General features: G+C 59.3%; 3 protein-coding genes across 4 annotated transcripts in view; 1 reads left to right on the top strand and 2 right to left on the bottom strand.

The window, feature by feature from the left end:
• USP37 (ubiquitin specific peptidase 37) overlaps positions 1-5,417 on the top strand; it is a 33,047-nt gene extending 27,630 nt beyond the window's left edge. For both annotated transcript variants that reach the window (XM_068687212.1, XM_068687213.1), the window contains 4 exons: positions 1,302-1,417; positions 2,772-2,841; positions 3,147-3,285; positions 4,019-5,417. In XM_068687212.1, the coding sequence (XP_068543313.1) occupies positions 1,302-1,417; positions 2,772-2,841; positions 3,147-3,285; positions 4,019-4,106 (413 nt within the window). In that variant the 3' untranslated portion in view covers positions 4,107-5,417. The remainder of the gene's footprint in view (positions 1-1,301; positions 1,418-2,771; positions 2,842-3,146; positions 3,286-4,018) is intronic.
• A 2,008-nt stretch (positions 5,418-7,425) lies between these two features.
• Positions 7,426-12,985, bottom strand: VIL1 (villin 1). Its single transcript, XM_068687214.1, has 20 exons — positions 12,837-12,985; positions 12,439-12,540; positions 12,043-12,117; positions 11,751-11,947; positions 11,432-11,540; positions 11,200-11,310; positions 10,900-11,102; positions 10,590-10,668; positions 10,390-10,488; positions 10,139-10,292; positions 9,918-10,018; positions 9,660-9,797; positions 9,379-9,537; positions 9,113-9,292; positions 8,853-8,998; positions 8,625-8,769; positions 8,188-8,376; positions 8,012-8,080; positions 7,758-7,892; positions 7,426-7,674 (listed from the first exon to the last, which is right to left on the bottom strand). Exons 2-20 carry the CDS (start codon positions 12,511-12,513, stop codon positions 7,561-7,563), a joined length of 2,478 nt encoding a protein of 825 aa, XP_068543315.1. The 5' UTR covers positions 12,514-12,540; positions 12,837-12,985; the 3' UTR covers positions 7,426-7,560.
• Positions 12,986-14,734: 1,749 nt separating this feature from the next.
• Positions 14,735-20,341, bottom strand: CTDSP1 (CTD small phosphatase 1). Its single transcript, XM_068687197.1, is given in 9 exon segments — positions 14,735-16,101; positions 16,191-16,388; positions 16,674-16,766; positions 17,114-17,170; positions 17,286-17,354; positions 17,356-17,388; positions 17,631-17,666; positions 17,668-17,780; positions 20,134-20,341. Coding segments are annotated over 9 exon segments (789 nt in total). The 5' UTR covers positions 20,201-20,341; the 3' UTR covers positions 14,735-15,978.

The following is a 20,341-nucleotide window of genomic DNA, read 5'->3' as shown; positions in this document are numbered from 1 at the left end:
GAGGAATGTAAGGCTAGAAATCTGTCGTCCTTCGGATTTGCAGTCGCTTGGCTTACTCATGAGCATTGCCTTGTGCTTCTCAGCTGGCTACCATCTCATTGGTAAAGCCTCAGCCAGCAGTTGTTGAAGGAGATGCTGATAATCTTGAGCGTGGAGCTGGCAGAATTTGTCGTGGGTTCACAGTGGTGCTGCCATCACAGACCCGCTGGTCATCCAGGAACAAATTTCATCCAGGAACTGGTGAAAGGGGGGCCTGGCAATACCTGTGGCAAATGCTCCGGAGACCTGGCTGCGTGGCTGTGTTTGGCAGGGGCAGCAGTCTGGCTTACACAGCCTGAATGAAGCGTGTGGAAACCAGCAGCGAAATACTCTGTTAAAGGGATTAATCTATGAACTTGGCAGCAGATTATACTAATCCGGAGTCTCGTGGTGTAACAGTGAAAGCAGAGTCTCTTTGGCAAAACGTTTCCATCAGAACTGGCATGGTAGTGCCTTAAAAAAAAAAAACACACACACAAAAAAAAAACAAAACAAGAAGATAAATCAATCCTGAGCAGTGTCCTGTTCATCACAACTTCTCATCCACCCCCAGGACTTCATAGCTTTAATTTAGGTGGCGAGAGCGCAGCCGCTTCTCCTAATGAGCACTGTACAAAATCTTAAATTCGTCGGGTGGCTGCAAAATCCCAGGAAGTTTGGAACAGCGTGTACAGGGAGCAGCGCTGCCTTCCGGCTCTTTGCAGAGCTCTTGCTTGCATTTTGCTCAGCCAAGCAAGCTGGAAGTTCCCGTGGCGAGCAGCCCTCCTAGCACGGAAAACAATGCAAAGATGCCTGCTGCCAGCAGGAGCGATTTGATGCCAGTTTGAATTGAAAAATGCACTTTGTTAATGCAACTTATAGCTTCAAAGTGTAATTCGTGGCTTCTCATCGCTGAACTTAGAGTTCACTGACCAAACTGGCTGCACTTTTAACATCGCCTCTGGCTGCAGACCACCAGTGCTCTGGAGAGCTGGGTGTTTGACTGCTCTTTTGTCACCCATCTGTCCCCGTCCTAGTGCACTTCTGGAAAAGTATTAGAGAGATTATGCCCGAATTAATTCTGTAGTCCAAGATGCTTTCCTTAATTAATGCTTTCACGAGCTGGGGAAGGGGGAGATTGTTTTTATTTGGGTATTCTGACAAGCTTGTAGCCTTAGTGTTTTATTGTACCTGTTTCTGAAGGCAAATATACCTCAACCTGTTGTGAATTCCTGTGTGCACTGTGGATTCTCACACAACGTTGTTGTTTCTGTGCTGTTTAGAGTTTAACAGCTCTCTCCTGGACAGCGTTGGCTCTGATGAAGACTCTGGAAATGAGGATGTCCTTGACATGGAGTATTCAGAAGCTGAAGCAGAAGAGCTGAAAAGAAATGCAGAGGTGTGACCTATGATTCCAAAAGTTTAACTCAGAAATGTGCCCCCTTCTACACCATCAGTTCAGTGTTAGAGGTGGTTTTAAAGAGCAGACAGACTTGCTTAGTCTTAGAAAGCTCCTTCGTGATGAAAGATGGAAAGATAGAAAAATACCCAATTGTTTTTATGTATTTTTTACAATTCTTTACCAATTTTCTTTCTTTTAAACCAAGAGTTACTTTTTAAGAGCATCGTCAGTTCATCATATCAATCAAGTTTCCTGGTCTAAGAAGATAAATAAATGATTTTCAGAAGCCAATGACCATCATTTAGTTTTATTGCCAGTGAATAGACAGAGCACATCTCCTGCATCCCAAGAGAGCACTGTCTGCTGACATTACAGGTGCAGGATGAGAGAATCTGGGCCGTATATTTGCTATTGGCTGTCAAATCTATATCCCATTATCAAGGGTATATCTTTAATATTTCAGAAGTAAGTGTGCTGTTCCCGTTTTGCTTCTCTGTGTTTATTTGGTGGATTGATTCTGACATCAGTGGAAGTTGCTCAGGAAGTGGTTGTTTAGGAAAACTTTGCAGTGTAGAGCTCATGCCGGCATCTGTTCTGAGGTCAGCCTGGCTTCTTTGCGTTTTTATTGGCTTGCTGAAAGATAAAATATGATGAGGAACTTTTTCCCACTTTTCAGAATATCCCAAGTTGGAAGGGACCCACGAGGATCACTGAGTCCATCCCCTGGGGCTGCACAGGGCCACCCAAAAATCAGACCATGGCTGGGAGCGTTGTCCAAACATTCCTTTAACTCCAGCAGGCTCCGTGCTGTGACCACACCTCTGGGCAGCCTGTCCCAGTGCCTGAGCACCCTCTGGGTGCAGAACCTGTCCCTAACCCCCAGCCTGACCCTCCCCTGTCCCAGCTCCATGCCATTCCCTCGGGTCCTGTCGCTGTCCCCAGAGAGCAGAGCTCAGCGCCTGCCCCTCCGCTCCCCTTCTGAGGGAGCTGCAGGCCACCATGGGGCCTCTCCCCCATAATTTTCTGCCCTCCTTACCCTCTGGTGAGGCCACAGCAGCACAGGGCAGAGCAGGACGGTCCCTTCCCCTGGCCACCAGCAGTGCTGGGGCTGCTCTCCAGCCTCCCATCCCCTGGTCTGTGCATAGAGCTGGGGATGTCCCGTCCCAGGAGCAAAATCTGGCACCCGAAGAACTTTTCCACTGGTCTGAACCAAGGTGTCTGTTTCTGTCATCCTTGCTGGGGTTTCAGCTTTAAGGCCCAAAGCCCTTACCTTGGATATAAATCGTCTTGTCCATAAGCTACGCGGGACAAAAGGGAATGCCTAAAAGCTGTAATGGGACTTTATTTTTAGACAGGAGAGCTGCCTCACTCCTACCGTCTCATCAGCATCGTCAGCCATATCGGAAGCACATCATCTTCAGGTAAAAGCTGCTGTATTTTATTCTCCGTCACCCATCGAGATTAAAAACCCGTGATACAGAATTAGCACAGCATGGTTATTTGCAGAGAATTTGGGCAGCAAAAGCAGATCTTTCCTCATGGCTCGCTGGCAGGGGGATGTTGTGGTACCTCACTGTGATGTGTGAAGTGCTGCCTGTGGGATCTGTGGCATTGCTTCAGCCTGTTCCCAGCTTGTTGGCCAGGAAGGGCACAGGGCCCCAGGATCCTACGGGTGTTTTTTCATTTAAATCAGCATGAAAAGAGAAGTGTGTTCTCTGTTCCCAAGGTCACTATATCAGCGATGTCTACGATATCAAGAAGCAGTCCTGGTTCACCTACAACGACCTGGAAGTGTCGAGAACTCTGGAGACCACGGTTCAGTGCGACAGAGACCGAAGTGGCTACATCTTCTTCTACATGCACAAGTAGGTGTCCTGGGGAATGTCCTTTGGTGGGATGCAGAGCGTCTCCGTGTATAGGTCAGAAGACATTCTGGACAGAATTCCATGCAAGAATGACAAAATCAAAGTGCTGTGAGTTCAGAGGCGTAGAATTTCATGTTACGACTGCATAAGGCTTTAGAAGGATGCACTAAATCATCTTTTAAAAAAGGGATTTGGTGTCTCGGTTAAGCACTATTTGCACCAAGAATCGCAGTGGAGATTTTTTTATTTTTTTTTCCCTTTCCCGGCTGCCAGTGGTTGTGTTGTTGCAGCTCTGGCCATCTCAGGACACGAGCAAGATGAGGCTTGTAGATAGAAGTAATGCTTTTTCAGGCACACCACTGAAGAAGGGCTTTGTGCCTCCAAGTTTGTCCCCTTTTTCTGTCGTTCCTGATTGTTCTGGTAAAAGATGCTACTTGATCTACAGACTGCGTCTTGTGTTCCTTCAGATCCTGTTACTACCCTGGACTTACTTTCTCTCTTGTTACTGTTCTCCGGGGCTTACCAGCGATCTTTGTCAGAGTAATAAATGCAAAGAAGTGTTTGGGGATTCAGGGAGCCTTGCTTAGAAACGCCAGATAAGACACCTTTCTCTGCCAGAGCCCGTGACGCTGAGTTCGTGGATTTAGTCCAGTTGCTGATTCCCTCAGGGCTGTGTTGTGTAGCAGCTTCCTGCTCTACGTAATTTCACTCTTGCTCTTTCCCTGTGTTCTAGGGATATCTTCGATGAGTTACTAGAAACAGAGAAAAATGCACAGCCACTTAGCATGGAAGTCGGAAGATCGATTCGTCAGCCTCTGTGAAGAGTAAAACACCTTGTTCCTCCTGAGGAGCAAGAACGATTCTGAACTTGTGCCAGACACGCAGGAGTAACAAACAGCTCAGGGCCAAAACAAGAGACAAAAGTTAGAAATATGGGACGCTCGGTTTCCTGAACCATCTGTGCAAGTCCTGGGCCCGAACCACACTTTTCAACCTTGACATCCCAGAGCGATCCTCCTGTGGTGAAGTTTTTATTGTTCCTCAAACGATTTTGTCAGCATGGAGCCTTAAAGAGTTGCATCAAGCCACGAGACTACAGCTGCTCATAAACTGATTTAAAAACAAAGAAGTGCAAAAAGAGACTCAACTTCAAAAGCCCATTCACCCGCGAGATGTGAGTGGGGAAGATTTACATATCACTTGGCTTTTTTTTTTTTTTTTTCCCCCCCTCCAAGAGCAATTTAAGCAATAGATTCTGTAACCTGGCGTGTGTTGTGTTAGTAATTTTCACTGGAAACCCAGATCACCGAGTCCGCTCTTGCCAGCCGTTTCGGAATCCCTCGAGCTGCTGCGTGCTGACATCCATGGGTTTGCGAGTGCTCTGCTCTTCACGTGCGGTTCCAGGAAACAAACTGTCGGTGCTGTGGAATGTATTGCATCCCTGGTGGGCAGCTCTGTCTTTTTTTTTACACCGTTCACTGTCATCCTTCTTTAGCAATGAGATTATACCTGTGATTTTTCTTTTATTTCACGCGCTCCATCGTTCGGTTGCGTTTCCTTCGTGGCGTTGCTCCCCGGGGCCCTTTGGAGAGGAGGGGGCTCCCTGGAGGTGCGCAGCATTTGGGTTATAGTGCTCGGGGCTGCTTCCACCTAGCTCTGATTGAAGCTGCAGGAGCAGGAGGTGTGAACCACAGCCACTTTTTCGCCTCGCCTCCTCGGAGGCTCTAGCGTTACCCTTTCTGTGCAGCCCTGGGTCGTCGTGAGATGGAAACGGTGAGAAAAGGTGAGGTCTGCAGGCGAGGAGTACAGAGTGCTCAAACTGTGAAACTAAACCAGGTGGAAAGCTTTCAGAAAGCTCGTGTTCAGCATTAACAGAGCACGGTTACAAAGAAGTGTTTTATTGGATTTGGAGATGTGATGCTCATTTTATAGCTTGTTTCAGCAGGGGGGAAAAAAAAAAGCCTAGTGACTTAATTTTTTTAGCACCTTCGCACTGATTTAGCAGGGGCAGATGTTTCCTTCGTTGGCATTTACTCATTTCAGAGAAATTGTCGCTATTAAGCAGAGTAGTTACTCTTGTTTTGGCCTCTAGTTCTGATTTTTGCAGCTTGAGTTTTAGAGGTGAAAGACTTCTTTAAAAAAAAAAAAAATGCTGTCGAGATAGCTTCTGTTTGTTTTTTTTGTTTTTTACGAGTTTCTCAGGAATAAATCAGCTGAAGCAAAGCGGACAGAACCATGGGTGTAGAACAGCCAGCAGGTACATCTCCCCCAGGGCTTCTCCTAGCGGGCTGGCACGGGGTTTTGCTACCTCAGTGGCCTCTCCTCACCTCTGTGCGCAGCAAAGAGCAGCAGCCACCGCCGCTCACTGTCCTCCCCGGGACCTCTGGGGACCCCGGGGTGGTGAAAAGACCGACTGGCCTTCCTCCCAGTCCTGCTGGACCTGGCCAGGGTGACATCTTTCTGCTTTCCGAGCTCGGGTTGTGAAGATGCCGGAGCGTTTCTCCGGCGAGATGCAGCCGAAGTGGTGTATGTGTTAATTTATTACAAAGCATTTTCCTTTTCTATTCTCAATGCTGATTTTGGTAGGGCTGGGGGGCAGTCGGAAGAGGAGGTGATGCGGGAGCTGGCCTTTGAGCTGGTTGCCCCTGGAAATGTGACAAAGGGACTGCTCCGTCCCGAGGGCAAAGCCGTTTCCCCCAAGCACACTGTGCTCGTGCTGTACAGAACCAGCATCGCTGCAGTATCAGAAGTCAGCTCTGCTTTTTTGGGTGGCAGGGATGTTTTCGAGGCACTGCACTCCAGCTAATTTATAATAAAAGCAAACATTGCCCCACTTTCCCGTGCACCAACTTGTGTTTAAAAGCAGTTGTTCTCTGGCAGGAGGTGAGAAAGCTGATGCTGGGAGCCAGCAGTCCTTGTTTTGTGCAAACCAACTTCTCGTTTAATATCCTAGCCGCTAAGAATTTGCAAACATCTGTGAATCACTTTAATGAAAGCCCTGCAAACACTCCTGGGCTGCACAGCTGCGAGGTGCGCACCAGGCCAGCTGAAGGGCGGAGATTTCCTCGGGTGGCAGCGGAGTGGGGATGGGTCTCTGTGACACCCTGACAGGTCTGGCACGTTACCAACCCCTCCTGGGCTTTTCCGCAGTTGCACAGAGCCGTGGTTAAACATTTACCCGCTCCTGAATCAGCTTAGTTTGGTCCGGGGGTGATCCGGCACAGAAACGCAAGGAGCTGCCCCCTCTTGCCCTTCCCCTCTCCTCCTCCTCTAAGCCAGGAGTAACTCCTCTCCTCTGTCTCCTTTCCACGGAGCTCTCACCCTTGTCATCGCCTGCCAAAGAGAGAAAAAGGGGTGCGGGGCCCCTGGCAGCTACCGGCCGTGCAGCGAGGCTGCTGGACCCCAGGCTCGGGGTCTGGTCCTTTTTACACTGCTGATGTGGAGCAGCACTTTTCTCTGTGTTTTAGCAGACCTGTTCCTCTCTTCTTCTTGACGGTTTTTTGCTCTCGTTCCCTCCTTCCCCCCCTTTTAAACGATGTGTAGATAGATTGATTTTTTTTTTTTTTTTTTTTGTGAAATTAAAACCTCTTTATTAACCCTCTCTCTGTCAGTGTGGGATCTTCTTGCCTGGCGCCGGGCACCCCACGCCTCTGCCCCGCGTGCGCCCTTATCTGGGACTTTGCTCCGGTGCCTGGTGCCATCCTGCCTGCGTGTGCAAACAGCAAACAGCAGCTTGGAGAGCACCCCAAAACCCACGGCTGCACCCCGGGGCACCTCCTCCGTGCCTCTGCCCTCCCCTTCGCCCCAAGGAGCTGCCCTGTGCCTGCTGTCCCCAGCAGGTGCTGTCCCCACGCCTCCCCGAGCCCGGCTCGCTGCTTTTACCTTTGGTACCGCGGGTATTTACCCAGCTTTATGCAGGGGCTGGCTGATAACGCGGGGAGCGGCTGGGGCTGTATACGAGACCTTTAGCCCGGAGCAGGCGCCGAGGTGGGAAGGGAGAAGAGCCCCAGCAGGGCTGGGACAGAGCGGGGGGCACTGGGGCCAGACCAGTTCCCCCCTCTGGGCAAACTGGGGCTTTTGGGGAGCGCAGGGTGGCCGTCCCCGTGCTCTCCCGGTGCCGAACCAAGAACTGCCGCAGCCTTTAGGTGCCCCCAGTGTCTTTTATTCACCAAATCAGCCCCAGAACTGGTCCGTGGTAAGGTCTTTGGGGGAGGAGACGCAGCCTGGCTCCAACCATCATTTATTTTATCACTAATAAACCCCGGGGCTGCCGCCCTAGAAGAGTCCTTTCTCCTTCTTCAGGTTCTGCTGTTTCCACACGGGCAGGTTGCCGAAGGCGCTGCGGTTCATGCCGAAAACAGCCTGGAAATCCTGGTCGGAGAGGTGTTGCTGGGGGAAGAGACGAGGCTGAGCTCAAGCCGCGGGGCTCCCCAAACCCGTGTGCCCCCCCCGGAGCCCCCCACCCCGCTCACCTCCTTCCTGCTGGGGTCCACACCCCGCGGCAGGTCCTCGGCCGCCGTGTTCACCAGCACGTGCAGGGGGAAGGTCTCCAGCTTGGCGGGGGTCAGGGTGGTGGTGGCCGTGAAGACCTCCTTGGAAGTGAGCCCCTGGAGTGGGGAGGGGGGGACGGGGGCAGGTTGGGGACGGGGGCACCCCGCGATGGGCGCTGCTGTCCCCTCGCAGCTCCTCGTGCCGCCAGCGGTCCCCCCCTCCCCGTGACACTCACGGACACGAGCTGCCCCATGTTGCTGGTGTCCCCCAGCTCGGCTTTGAGCTCCTCGTAGGATTTCTTGTCCTGGCAGAGGGGGGACAGAAGCGCTCAGTGCCCCCACCGGGGCCAGATCCCGGCAGATCCCCACCTCCGCTGCCACCTTCCCCCCCCCGTTCCCTGTTGTCACTCACGCTCCAGCAGAGAGGGTCCCAGGCCACGAACCAGCCGGTGAAGGTGGGGGGCTCGCAGCCCTGCTTCACCACGATGATGGGGGTGTCCATGTCGCGCCCGCTGGGGTCGCTCCGCAGGTACTCCTGCGCCATCACCGCCGCCGCCTCCTTCTCCGAGGCGTTGGCCCCTTTCCCGACCCAGAAGAAGACCTGCGGGGGGGGCACCGCATCCAGCACGGGGGTGGGACAAGGCCCTAAGGGACCCCCGGCTGGGGACACGCAGGGATGGGCACCGGGCACCCACCCTCAGCCATCCCTGGAGCTCGGGGGCTGGATAAAAGCAGCGGGGAGGGGGTTTCCAGGCTCCCACCCCACCACCTCCGGTGCCCTCCACCCCCTTGGGGACATCAGCTTGGGGGATCAAAGCGTCCCCAGCCCCTGCGTTGCCCCCGGCGCACCTGGTCGAAGGTGTCCAGCAGGTAAACGTCGTTTTCGTCCAGGTCATCCTGCGTGAAGTCTACGATCTCGGTGGCCTGGAACTTGCCCGTTTTGTTGGAGCACTCGAAGAGCCGGGGGGGCAGGGAGGGGTTCTCCTCCTGCAGCCTGGAGGGGGGCACACGGCGACGTTGGGAAGGGGCCAAGGGATTTGGGGACGCCGTGGGGCGCCGGGGGCGGGGAGCCGGTACCTCTTGTTGCTGGCGTACTGGGATTTGCCCCCCAGGGCCACCCAGAACTCGGGGGGCTCCTGCCCCTCCGCGATCACCGGCTTCTCCGTCTTGGAGATGATGTCGGCCACCGTCTTGGCCATCTCGCGCTCGTCCCCGCTGCAGCCCTGCAGAGCGAGCACGGCCACCCCATCACCCATCCCCTCGAGGAGGAGGAGGAGGAGGAGGGGATGAAGGTGTTCCTGGGGGGCTGCAGCCCCCCGGTGCCCGGCGGTACCCACCTTCCCATACCAGAGGTAGCAGCAGTTGGGGGTCTTGAGCACGAAGACGTCGTTGGAGTTGAGGGAGGAGGCGCGCACGGGCACCTCGAAGGCCTTGGTGTTGAACTCGTTGGTGCCGTGCACTTGGAAGAGGCGGGTGGAGGGCATGGGCTCCGTGTTGCCCGCCCGCGAGGTGCCACCCTGGGGATGACACGGGGTTGGGATGTCACCCCCGGTGTGTCCCCCCCACGGCTAACCCTCCCGCTGCTCCCCCGGCCCCCGCTCACCGCGTAGACCACCATCCTGCCCTTGAACATGGCCATCATGTGCGCCGGCTCCTTGCCCATGGTGACGCGGACCTGCACGGGCTCGTTGTTGTACTTCTGGTCCAGGATGACCGCCTGGTACGCCGAGGCGGCCAGCTCATCCGTGCTGGCTTGGCGACCCTGCGCAGGGAAATTCCAAATCGTTGGGGTACCCACACGGAGGGGGACGGCCCACGGAGGAGCTGAGCCCCCCCCAGGTTTTGTGTCCCACGGGATGGTGGCGCCGGAACTTGGATTCTCACCTGCCAGATGTAGATGATGCGGTTCACCTTGGGCCCCACGTGGTAGGTGTAGAGCACCAGGTAGCAGTCCCCGCCGTAGAAGTGGCCCAGCCACCGCTTCTCCACGGGCACCAGCTCCTGGTTCTCCACGCGCCACACCTGGGGGGGGCGACGATGGCGTTGGTTAGGGCGGTGCACCCTCAGCCCCACCGCCCCTGCGCCCCATAACATCTCCTGGGGGTGCCCCGAGGGGGTCCCTCGTCCTTCGCACAGCCTCACCTCCACCTCCCCGGATCCGTCATCCACCATCTTCTGCTGGGCGGCCATCTGGGGCTTGGCGTGCAGCGAGGTGGCGTCGAACTTCACCTGCTCCACCTTGGCTGCGGGGGAGCGCGAGGGTTGAGCCTGGGGCGTGGGGAGCCCCCCGCCCACCTCGAGCATCCCCAGCCTGAACCAGAGCATCCTGAGGCACAGGGAGGGGGGTCCCCGGGGGCACTCACCCACTTTGCCCACGGTGTGGGTCTTGCCCAGCCCGCTGGTCTGCGAGGGGACGGTCCATTTTTGGAAGAGCTGCCTGAAGATGGCCGACTCGGAGCCGTCGTTCTCCGTCTCCACGCTGGTGCTGGACGGGTAGTTCTTGGCTTTGATGAAGCCCTGGGGGGGGGAGCCAGAGCCAGCGGGTGGGTTTGGGGTGCCCGGCTTCTCCCGGGGAGCGGCAAAATCAACCAACCCACCGGCCCCAAAAACTCACCAGGGCCCTGCTCATCGCCTGCTGCTTCTCCTCCTTGGTGGAGTTCTTGCCCTTCCACACGAAGATCTTGTGCCCTCCGTAATCCAGGATGTAGCAGTCCTGGGAGAAGGGACGGCGGCAGAAATTAAGACCTGCCGAGGTCCTCATTAAGCCGCCAGGGAGGGGGGCAGCCCCTCCTGAGCATCCCACGGGTGTCGCACCTCGTGCTGGAGCATGTCTTGAGTCAGGGGGCGAATGGCGACCTCCTGGATCACCAGGTTCCCGCTGGCATCGGAGACGCTGGAGGGGCGAGAGAGAGGAGGAGAGGGGAGAAACAGGGCTGGGAAACCCCCTCCCCAGCCCCACATTGGGGTGGCAGGGCTGGGGACCCCTTCCCCGCCCCCTTCCCCACTGCGCCCCCAGTCCCAGCTGGTACCCAGGGACCCCCATGGGCACCCGTGGGACCCGGTGCCGGGGATGCAGGGTGCTGCGCCCCCCCGGGCACCTCGCAGCCCGTCCCCAGCCACTCACTGGTAGAGCTTGAGGGAGTTGTTGTGGATCTGCTCCACCTGGTTGTCGGGGATGGCCGCCTTGATGTCCCTCTTCTCGCCCAGCACTTGCAGCAGGACCTGCACCAGCTCCGGCGTGGCGCCCTCGTTCTCCCCGTCCACCACGCCGACCTTGGCGCGCCCCCCGCGCTCGCGGTCCCGAATATCCTTGGCCAGGGTCATCGCCTGCCCCCGGGGACAGGGTCAGCACGGCTTGGGGAGGGGGGGGGACCAAAATTGGGTTTTGGGGGGCTTGGGGAGTTGTGTGTCCCCCCCCCGATACCTTCAGCCTCTCGGCACGGTTGCTCTCGGGGCCGTTCCACTGGATGATGAGCTGGCCCAGGTCCAGCAGGAAGACGTCGCCCCGGTTGAAGCTTTTCCAGCTCATCTCCACCTGCAGCGGGATGGGGAGGGGCAGGATGTGAGCCCCCCCACTCCCACCTATCCCATTCACAGGTGTCTGCACCCCTCCGACGGGATGGTTTTGGGGCGGTGACCTCGCTCCCCTCGCTCACCTCCGCCGCCACCACGTTCTTCTTGCCCTTGACGTGCAGCAGGCGCTGGACGTTGTAGCTGTTGGTCTCCACGTGCTTCATGCCCGAGGCCACCCCCCCTTTCTTATATCTGGGGGGGGTGAACGTGCCGTGAGCCCTGGACCCCAATTTCCCAGCCCCTTGGGGTCCCCCTCACGCCTCTGCGCACCGGGACCCCCCTGGGCAGCACGAGCGAGACCAGCTCCGAGCCCACCACCCGCGAGCAGAGGCATCCCCAAGGGGGTCCCGTCCCCACCGCCCCCTTTTTGAGCCCCCCCACCCCGTTGAGCCCCCCACGTACATGAGCCCCTGCTTGAAGTAGGCACGGAAAGTCTCGCTCTCGTGGCCCTGCACCTCGCGGTGCTGCACGGCCACGGTGCCCAGGTACTCGTCCATCTGCGTGGTGTAGATGGCAGCCGCCCCCTGCTCGTCCTGGCTCGACTCCTTGCCCAGCCAGTAGTGGATGTTGTAGCTGAAGCTGCTCCCGGATTTGCGCGTCTGCAGGACAGGGGACCCCGTGTCCCTAGGCTGGCACGGCCGGGGGCACCCCGCGGCACTCCCGGTGTCCCCCCCCCCCCTCCCCGGCACCCTACCGAGAGCAGGATGTAGCAATCCCCCTCGTAGAAGTTGCCGTAGCTCTTGGTGGGCACCGGCACCATCTCCATTTTCTGTGGGACGAAGGGAGCCTGTGTCAGAACGGGGGGGCAGGCACCCCAACCCCGTGCCCAGCCCCAAAACCCGACCCTGGGTGCCGCACCAACACCCCCAAACCAAGCACTGGTGATATACAAAGGGTCCGGGGAGGGGGTCTTCCCTCTGCCCCCCCCAAACTGCCCACCCTTAGGGGTCTCCAACCCCTTTGGAGGCACCCAGGGGATGCACAGGCAATGGGTGCCCACCTGTGCCCCCCCTCCCAGCTCCCTGCCTCCTCTTTGGGACCTGACACAGGGCACAGCCCCCCCCCAAAAAAAAAAGCCCCCGGGACCCACCTCGATTCTCCATATCTGGATGCCCGGCGTGGTGATGTTCAGCTTCTTGGTGACCTGGGCGCTGAGCTCCGCCATGGTGCTGGCTGCTGCAGGCAAGGGGACCTGCGGGGCGCCGCCAGCACCCTCGTTAGCGGTGGCGGCCTCATTAAGGGGCCGGGCTCATTAAGGGGCCATCTGCTGCCCTACAGCCCTAACCCCCCTGCGGGGCTGCGGGAGGCGAGGGGGACCTGGAGATTTGGGCACCGAGCGGGGCGCAGCCCCTCCAGCAGCGCCCCCCCGCACCTCCCAGCGCGCACCCTCTGCCCCCCAAAAGCTGTCCCCACGCCACCCCGGTGCCATCAGCAGCGGTGGCACTGGGATGTGCTGTCCCCCTTGTCCCCTTGTCCCCATCCCCTCACCTTCCCCGCGGAGCTGGGCACAGGGTGTGCGCGTCCCTGGGCGAAGTGCCGGGGTGCCAGCAGCGAGCAGACCTTTGTCCCCAAGTGTCCCTGCCCGTGCTCACCATAAAAGGGCAGGAACACCCCGGAGTCAAGGTCCCCGCATCCCTCCGAGGCTTCGGGGCGCCTCGGGAACCCCGTTACCCATGGGGTAATGACACCCCCAGGCCTTGCCAGGCCCTGGGTGGCACAGGGAGGGGACGAGGCCGGTGCCCATGGATGCGTCCCCAACGGAGCTGGGGAACAAGTGGGACGTGGAGATGCTCCCAAACCCCACCATGGGGGATCCTGGAGCAGCCAAGCCCTATGGAGCAGCCCCTTTTAGCCCCCCCAGGCTGGGTGAGACCCCACAAAGGGCTGGAAATCGCCCCAAATGCCCCATGAGCCTCACCCAGGCTTGGTGCTGCCGGAACGGGGCGGCTCCTGCCCGTCCCCGCTCGCTTTCTCTTTCGCTCCCCGTTTGGCTCCCTGGCCTCGCACGCACCCGGAGCTGCCACCAGCCCTGGATGTGGCCGGGGGGGGACACCCCAGGGACACCCCCAGTTGGGGACCCTCCAGCAGTGCCAGGATGAGGCTCTCCTGCTGCCCCCTCCCCAGCTCCAACCCACCCATGCGCTGGGGCCGAGCTGTCCCCATCCTTTGGTCCTTTGCCACCCAACCCCGGTGGCCCGAGGGTGTCTTTGGGGACGCGGGGGGGGGGGCCCCATAACGCTGACAGCGGGGACAGGCATGCCCCTGGCGTCACCCATCCCGTGCTTATCGCAGGATTATCGCAGCCTTATCGCCCCCGCCCTGCTGAGCCAGCACCGGGCCGCATCCTGCGCCCGCGTGGCCCCGGGGAGCCCCAAAGGGACAGCGAGGGTTCAGCCACCCTGGGGGGGACCAGACCCCAAAAATGGGTGCCCCCCCAACCCCCCATCCTTCCCCCCCCCATGCTGTGTCCCCCTTACCTGGGCGCAGAGCCCCCCTTTGGGGTGTGGGGCTGTTTTTTTTTTGGGGGGGGACCCTGGTGGCCGCTCTCCGCTCGGTGGCCGCGTCGCGGGGCTGAGCCCGCTGGTGGCACAGGGGTGAGGGGGGGGGACACAACAGCGGGGAGCCCCCTCCTGGAGCCCCCCCCTGGCCAGCCCCGCAGGCAGGGCCGCTAATGAACCCAGCAATTAGCGCAGCCACCGGGGAGGACAGAGACCTCATTAAGGAGAGGCGTGGGGCCAAGCCACGCAACACCCCCCCCCATTGCTGCCCCCCCAGCCTTATGGGGGCCCCAAAACCTCACTGGGGGGGGGGGAAATTGGGGGAGCTCTGAGCCCCCGTGGGGAATTCAACCCCCCCCCAGTGCGCCCCCCCTGCCCAAGGGACACCGAGGGGGCATGGATAGGGGTTGGGGGCCCTGGGGCGCACACAACCCCCCCCCCCCATGCACCCCCAGGGGCTTGCACACACCCCTTGCCCCCCCCCCTTGCAGCCCCCCCCTCGGCGCATGCACACCCACACCGCAGCTCGGGCCCCTTCCCAGGAGGCTTGGACAGCTTTAATCACACCAAGGCACTTGGATCTGGTCCCCAGCCCCCCCCTTCCCACCCCCCCACCCCGCTCCCACCTCCGCACGCCGCCCCCACCCCCCTCCAACCCCCCCCCCAAGGGACACCCAAGGGTGCCCCCCCGGGTGCCGGTGCCGTTTGACTTGTCTAATAAAGTGCTGAGCTCACCGGGGGTGGGGGGGGCAGGATCAGGCCCGGGCAGGGGGCCGAGGGGGGGGGCAGACCCATGGGGACCCCCCCCCTCTCCTCCCCGCCTTGGCCCCCAGCATTTGGGGAGGGGCAGCACCCGCGGGGGACGGACGGACGGACAGCAACGGAGAGTTAAAAATCCCGTATCCCCCCCCCCCCCAAAAAAAAAAAAAATAAAATACAAAAGGCCCCCCCTTTTTGCCCTGGCACAGCGGTAAAAAGGCACCCTTGAATTTTGGGAAACCGTTGCTTTTTCCCCCCTAAAAATAGACGAGACATTGTCCATATAGCGACTCTAAAAAACCGCACCCCCCCCTTTCCAAAAAAATTAAAAATAATAAAAAGAGACACCCCCTCCCTGAGAGCCCCTGGCCCCTCGAGGCTGGGGTGAGGGGGGGCCCGAGGCTGGTGTAAGGCCGGGGGGGGGCCGGGGGGGGCCGGGGGGCACGGTAAGGCTTGGATGGGGTCCCCCCCAACCCCGGAGTCACAGCCTTTGGGGGCGCCGCGTGGGGGACGGGGGGGCACGTGGCCCCCCCCCGAGGCAGGGGACACCCCCGCTGGTGGCCAGAGGGGCTCCCATTGATGCAGCGTAACTGGGAGGGGGGGAGGCTGCCATACAGACCCCCCCCAGGGAAGAAACTGAGGTTGGAGGGGGTGATTTAGGAGCCCCCCCCCCAGGCAGGCAGCCCTATATTGCTGGTGGGGGGGGGACACACGGAGACTTGGCGTCCCAAGGCACGTGGGGGGGGCGCTTACAGCCAGGGGGCTCAGCCCAGAGGCCGGGCTGCCCCCCCTAAAAATCCCCCACGAAGAGGTGGGGGGGGCACCAGAAGGCACGGGGGGGGGTGGGAGATGTGTCCCCCCCCCAAGGTGATCACACAGGGCAGGGCTGGGGGCACGGTGGCCGCCCTGCACCCCGACACCAACAGGACCCACATCGGGGGGGGGTCAGGGGCTAACCCTCACCCAGCCCCCCCCGGCAGGCAGACCCCAGAGGGGGGGGGCACAGTCCCCCCCCCAAAAAAAAAACCAAGGCAGTGGAAAGCAGCAGCTGCTGCCCCCCCCTCCCCACTCCACGGTGGGGGAACAGGACCTGAGAACCGTTTCGGGGAGGGGGCACGGGATGGAGAGGGGAGGCGGGGGGGGGCAGACGGACCCCCCCCCCACGGCACATCCCCAGCACAGCACGGCAGAGGGCCCCCCCCCGGGCCCCCCCTTTCTGCTTGGAAAGGGAGCACCCAGCTCCTGATGGCCGTCACCGCCGCGGCGGCGAGCGAAAGGGGAGACGGGGAGGGCGAGCGGGGGCTGGAGGGGGGGGGGGATAAAAAAAAACCCTGTCCCCCCCCCGAAGTGCCACCAGCACGTCCCGCGGGCCACTAGCTGTTAGTCCGCTGCTTCTTGAGCACTGTGTAAACGTCGTCCACCTTGCTGAGCCTCTCGAAGAAGGGCAGCAGGTCCAGCAGCTCCGTGTCTGCCATGTTATCGAACCACGAGGCCACCTGGCACCTGCGGGGGGGGCACAAAGGACACCGGGATCAAGACCTCGGTGCCCCCCTCCCGCCCCCAAAATCAACCCCAAACCCTCAGCGGGGTGACGTACGGCGTTGTCGGGGTGGAAGATGTAGGATGCGGGCGAGTTGTCCACGATGATGATGCGGCGCAGGTCGCGCCCAAGGCGGCTCAGGTCCTTGACGTAGTTGCCGCGGTGGAAGACGCACGACTCGCGGAACAGCCGGGCCCGAAAAGCCCCCCATTTATCCAGCAGGTCGGCTACGGGGTCGGCGTACTGCGGGGGGGGGGACACGGGTCACCGGGGACACCCACGGGGCTTGGAGGGGGGGGCACAAAAGGGGGACCCGCGGTGTCTCCAAGGGGTACCCGCGGTGCCCAAAGCGCAGCGTGCCCAAAGGGGACCCGCGGTGGCCACGGGTTGGTGGCCAACAGGGGACCCGTGGTGGCCACAATCTGGTGGCATCCATGGAGAGGTGGCCAAGAGGGGTCCCACGGTGGCCGGCAACCCCAAGGAGGGGGGGGGGCAAAGCTATTTTTTTTGGGGGGGGGCGTCACCCACCTTGGCCAGGCTGGCGGTGAAGAGCACGCACTCGAAGAGCTCGCCCATGCGCTGCAGGAACTCATCCACGTGCGGCCGCTTCAGCACATACACCTGGGGGGGGCACGGGGAGATGAGGGGGGCCCCAAAAAGCTCCCCCCCCACCCCAACACCGTGCCCACCCCCCCTTTTGGGACCCCCTCCCAAGTGCCCGGGGGGGGGGACACACACGGTGACCCCGGCACCTCCTCGGCGATGCGTCGGGCAGGCTCCGAGCCAAGTAACCTAGAACAGGCTGACTGCCAGCACACAGCCTATCCTGGATTACTTGAACCCGGCGCCGGCCTCTTCTGGGAGGGGGGGGGGGACACGATTTTTTTTTTTTTTTTGGGGGGGGGGGCACAGCACCCCACCGGGACCCCCTCCTTTTCTCCTTTTCGCCCAGCGGTGCGCCCCGGTACCTGGTGCATGATGCCGTCGATCTCCACGGGAATGATGAAGTCGGCGTTGTTCACCGGCTGCGGGGGGGGGCACAGCAGGGTCAGCGCGGGTTTTTTATTTTTATTTTTAATTTTTTTTTTGGGGGGGGGTCCCAAACTTAACGCTGCCCCCCCCCCCCCAACACACACCCACCTTGAAGGAGCTGTGCACCAGCGTCTCGTCCAGGTCGATGACCACGCACAGCTTGCTGGCGTCCTGCGGGCTTCAGCTCGGGCAGGAGGTGCTTGGCGGCAGCCTGGGGGGGGGCACAAAAAGGGGGGGGGTCAGGAGGGACCCCCCCCCACCCCTTTCCCCCCCCCTTTTTTTTTTTTTTTTTAATTTAATTTTGGCACGGGAGGGTGCCGGGTACCCCCCACGGTGCCATCCCCATTTTTTTTCGGAGTCCCATTTTTTTTGGGGGTCCGATTTTTTTTTTTTTTGGGGGGGGTCCCCATTATTTTTTTTTTTTTTTTTTTTTTTGGGGGGGGGGGAATTTACCTTGGGCAGGGCGCCGTTCTCCTCGGCCAGCAGCGGGGGCGTTGTTGTTGACGGAGAAGGGCTCGGCCTCATCGCGGCACAGGCAGCAGAAGAGGGACTGGAGGATGCTGCGGCCCCGCGGCTTCTTGCTGGCGGGGGGGCTCTGGGCACCTGGGGGGGGGCACAATAAATTGGGGGGGGGGTCACAGTAAATGGGGAGGGGTCACAGCGAGCAGGGGGGGCACCCCAAAGAGGCCCCGGGGCGGTGTTTTGGTGGAGACCCTACAATAACCCCCATGCGCCCCAGGGTTAGGGACCCTATAGGGGGTGGGGGGGGGACTCCTTGGGGGGGGGGGTGACCCCAAATTTACCCGGGGGGGGGCCGTGGGCGGGGCCTGGAGGAGGGGCGTGGCTTGAGGCCCTTTGCCCCGCCCCCCCCCCCCGGGTTTTGCCCCGCCCCCCAAAAAAGCCCCAGCAGGGCCCAGGGGTCCTCTGGGGGCACTGGGATCCATGACTCCCCCCCATAAATCCCCCCCCACCCCAAAAAAACTCCCCGTGCCTCAGTTTCCCCACCAAGCACCCCAGGGACATCACAGTGTCCCCCCCACCCCAAAACACCCCGGTTGGGGGGGGGGGTCAAGCAGCGATTTTCCCCCCCCCCACCCCCCAAAATCCCGCACTGCCCCCCCATCACCCCATTTTACCCAAATCCCTTCAACACAGGCGGGGGTCCAAATTTTTTTAGGGGGGGGGTCCAACATTTTTTTTAGGGGCATTCCAATTTTTAGAGGAGTCCCAATTTCTTTAGGGGGGGGTCCCAATTTCTTTAGGGGCACCCCAATTTCTTAGGGGGGGGTCCTAATTTTTTTAGGGGCGTCCCAATTTTTTTAGGAGGGTCTCAATTTCTTTGGGGGGGGGGGGTCCCACTTTTCTTTAGGCGCATGCAATTTTTTAGGGGGGGTCCCAATTGTTTTAGAGAGGATCCCAATTTCTTTAGGGACACCCCAATTTCTTTGGGGGGGTCCTATTTTTTTTAGGGGGGTCCCAATTGTTTTTGGGGGGGTCACAATTTTTTAGGGGGGGGTCACAATTGTTTTAGGGGCACCCCAATTTCTTTAGGGGCCCAATTCTTTAGGGGGGGGCCCCAATTGCTTTAGGGGCATCCCAATTTCTTTAGGGGGGGGCCCAATTTTTTTAGGGGCATCCCAGTTTTTAGGGGGGTCCTAATTTTTTTAGGGGGGGGGGCCAATTGCTTTAGGGGGGTGGTCTCAATTTCTTTAGGGGCACCCCAATTTCTTTAGGGAGGGGTCCCAATTTTTTTAGGGGCATCCCAGTTTTTAGGGGGGGTCCTAATTTTTTTTTAGGGGGGGTTCCAATTTCTTTAGGGGGCGGTCCCAACTTCTTTAGTGGCACCCCAATTTCTTTAGGGGGGCCCAATTTTTTAGGGGTGTCCGATTTTTTTTTAGGGGGGGGTCCCAATTGTTTTAGGGGCATCCCAATTTCTCTGGGGGTGGTCCCAATTTCTTTAGGGGCACCCCAATTTCTTTGGGGGGGTCATAATTTTTTTAGGGGGGGTCCCAATTGTTTTAGGAGGGGTCCCAATTTTTTAGGGGGGTCCCAATTGTTTTAGGGGCATCCCAATTTCTCTGGGGGGGGCCCAATTTCTTTAGGGGCAACCCAATTTCTTTAGAGGGGGTCCCAATTGCTTTAGGGGCCTCCCAATTTCTTTAGGGGGGGGGTCCCAATTTTTTTTAGGGGCATCCCAGTTTTTAGGGGGGTCCTAATTTTTTTTATGGGGAGGGTCCCAATTTCTTTAGGGGCACCCCACTTTCTTTAGGGGAGGGTCCCAATTTCTTTAGGTGCACCCCAACTCCTTTAGAGGGAGTCCCAATTATTTTAGGGACATCCCCATTTTTTTGGTGGGGGTTCCCAATTTCTTTAGGGGCGGGGCCCCAACTTTTAGGGGGGATCCTAATTTCTTTGGGGGGGGGTCCCAATTTTTTTTAGGGGCATCCTAATTTCTTTGGGGGGGGTCCCAATTGTTTTTGGGGGGGTCCCAGTTTCTTGGGGGGGGGTCCCAATTTTTTTAGGGACATCCCAGTTTTTAGGGGGGTCCTAGTTTTTTTTTTTAGGGGGGGATCCCAATTTCTTTAGGGGGGGGTCCCAATTTTTTTAGGGGGGGTCCCAATTGTTTTGGAGAGGGTCCCACTTTAGGGGGGGGGTCCCAATTCTTTTAGGCACACCCCAATTTCTTTAGGACCACCCCAATTCCTTTAGGGCCTCCCCACCTTTTAGGGCGAGATCCTAATTTCTTTAGGGGGGGTCCAATTTTTTTTTAGGGGGGGCCCCAATTATTTAGGGGGGGGGGGGAACCATTCCTTTAGGGGGCGCCCTGACCCCTTGGGGACCACCCCAATTTCCCCAGAGCCCCAACCTTTTTTCCGGGCGGGGTGGGCTCACCCCATAATCACCCCCCCACACCCCAAACCCCCCCAAAACCCCCCCCAACCCCCCCCCTTTTTACCTTTCTCCTGCAGCGCCGCTCCCCCCTCCTCCTTGCTAACCTGGGCGATGATGGACTGCTGCTCCATGGGCCCCGCGGGGGGGGCCCACCTCTCCCGATTCACCCCCCCGGTACCCCGATGCGAGGCTGAGGCCGGTGCCGGGGCCGCCCCCCCCCCCCCAGACGCTGCCCCCCCCCCCCCGGGCGCGGAGGGAAACTTTGTTACAAC

The sequence above is a fragment of the Anas acuta genome, chromosome 6, assembly GCF_963932015.1.
Source record: "Anas acuta chromosome 6, bAnaAcu1.1, whole genome shotgun sequence".
Lineage (NCBI taxonomy): Eukaryota > Metazoa > Chordata > Aves > Anseriformes > Anatidae > Anas > Anas acuta.
This window is presented reverse-complemented; position numbering and strand designations above follow the sequence as displayed.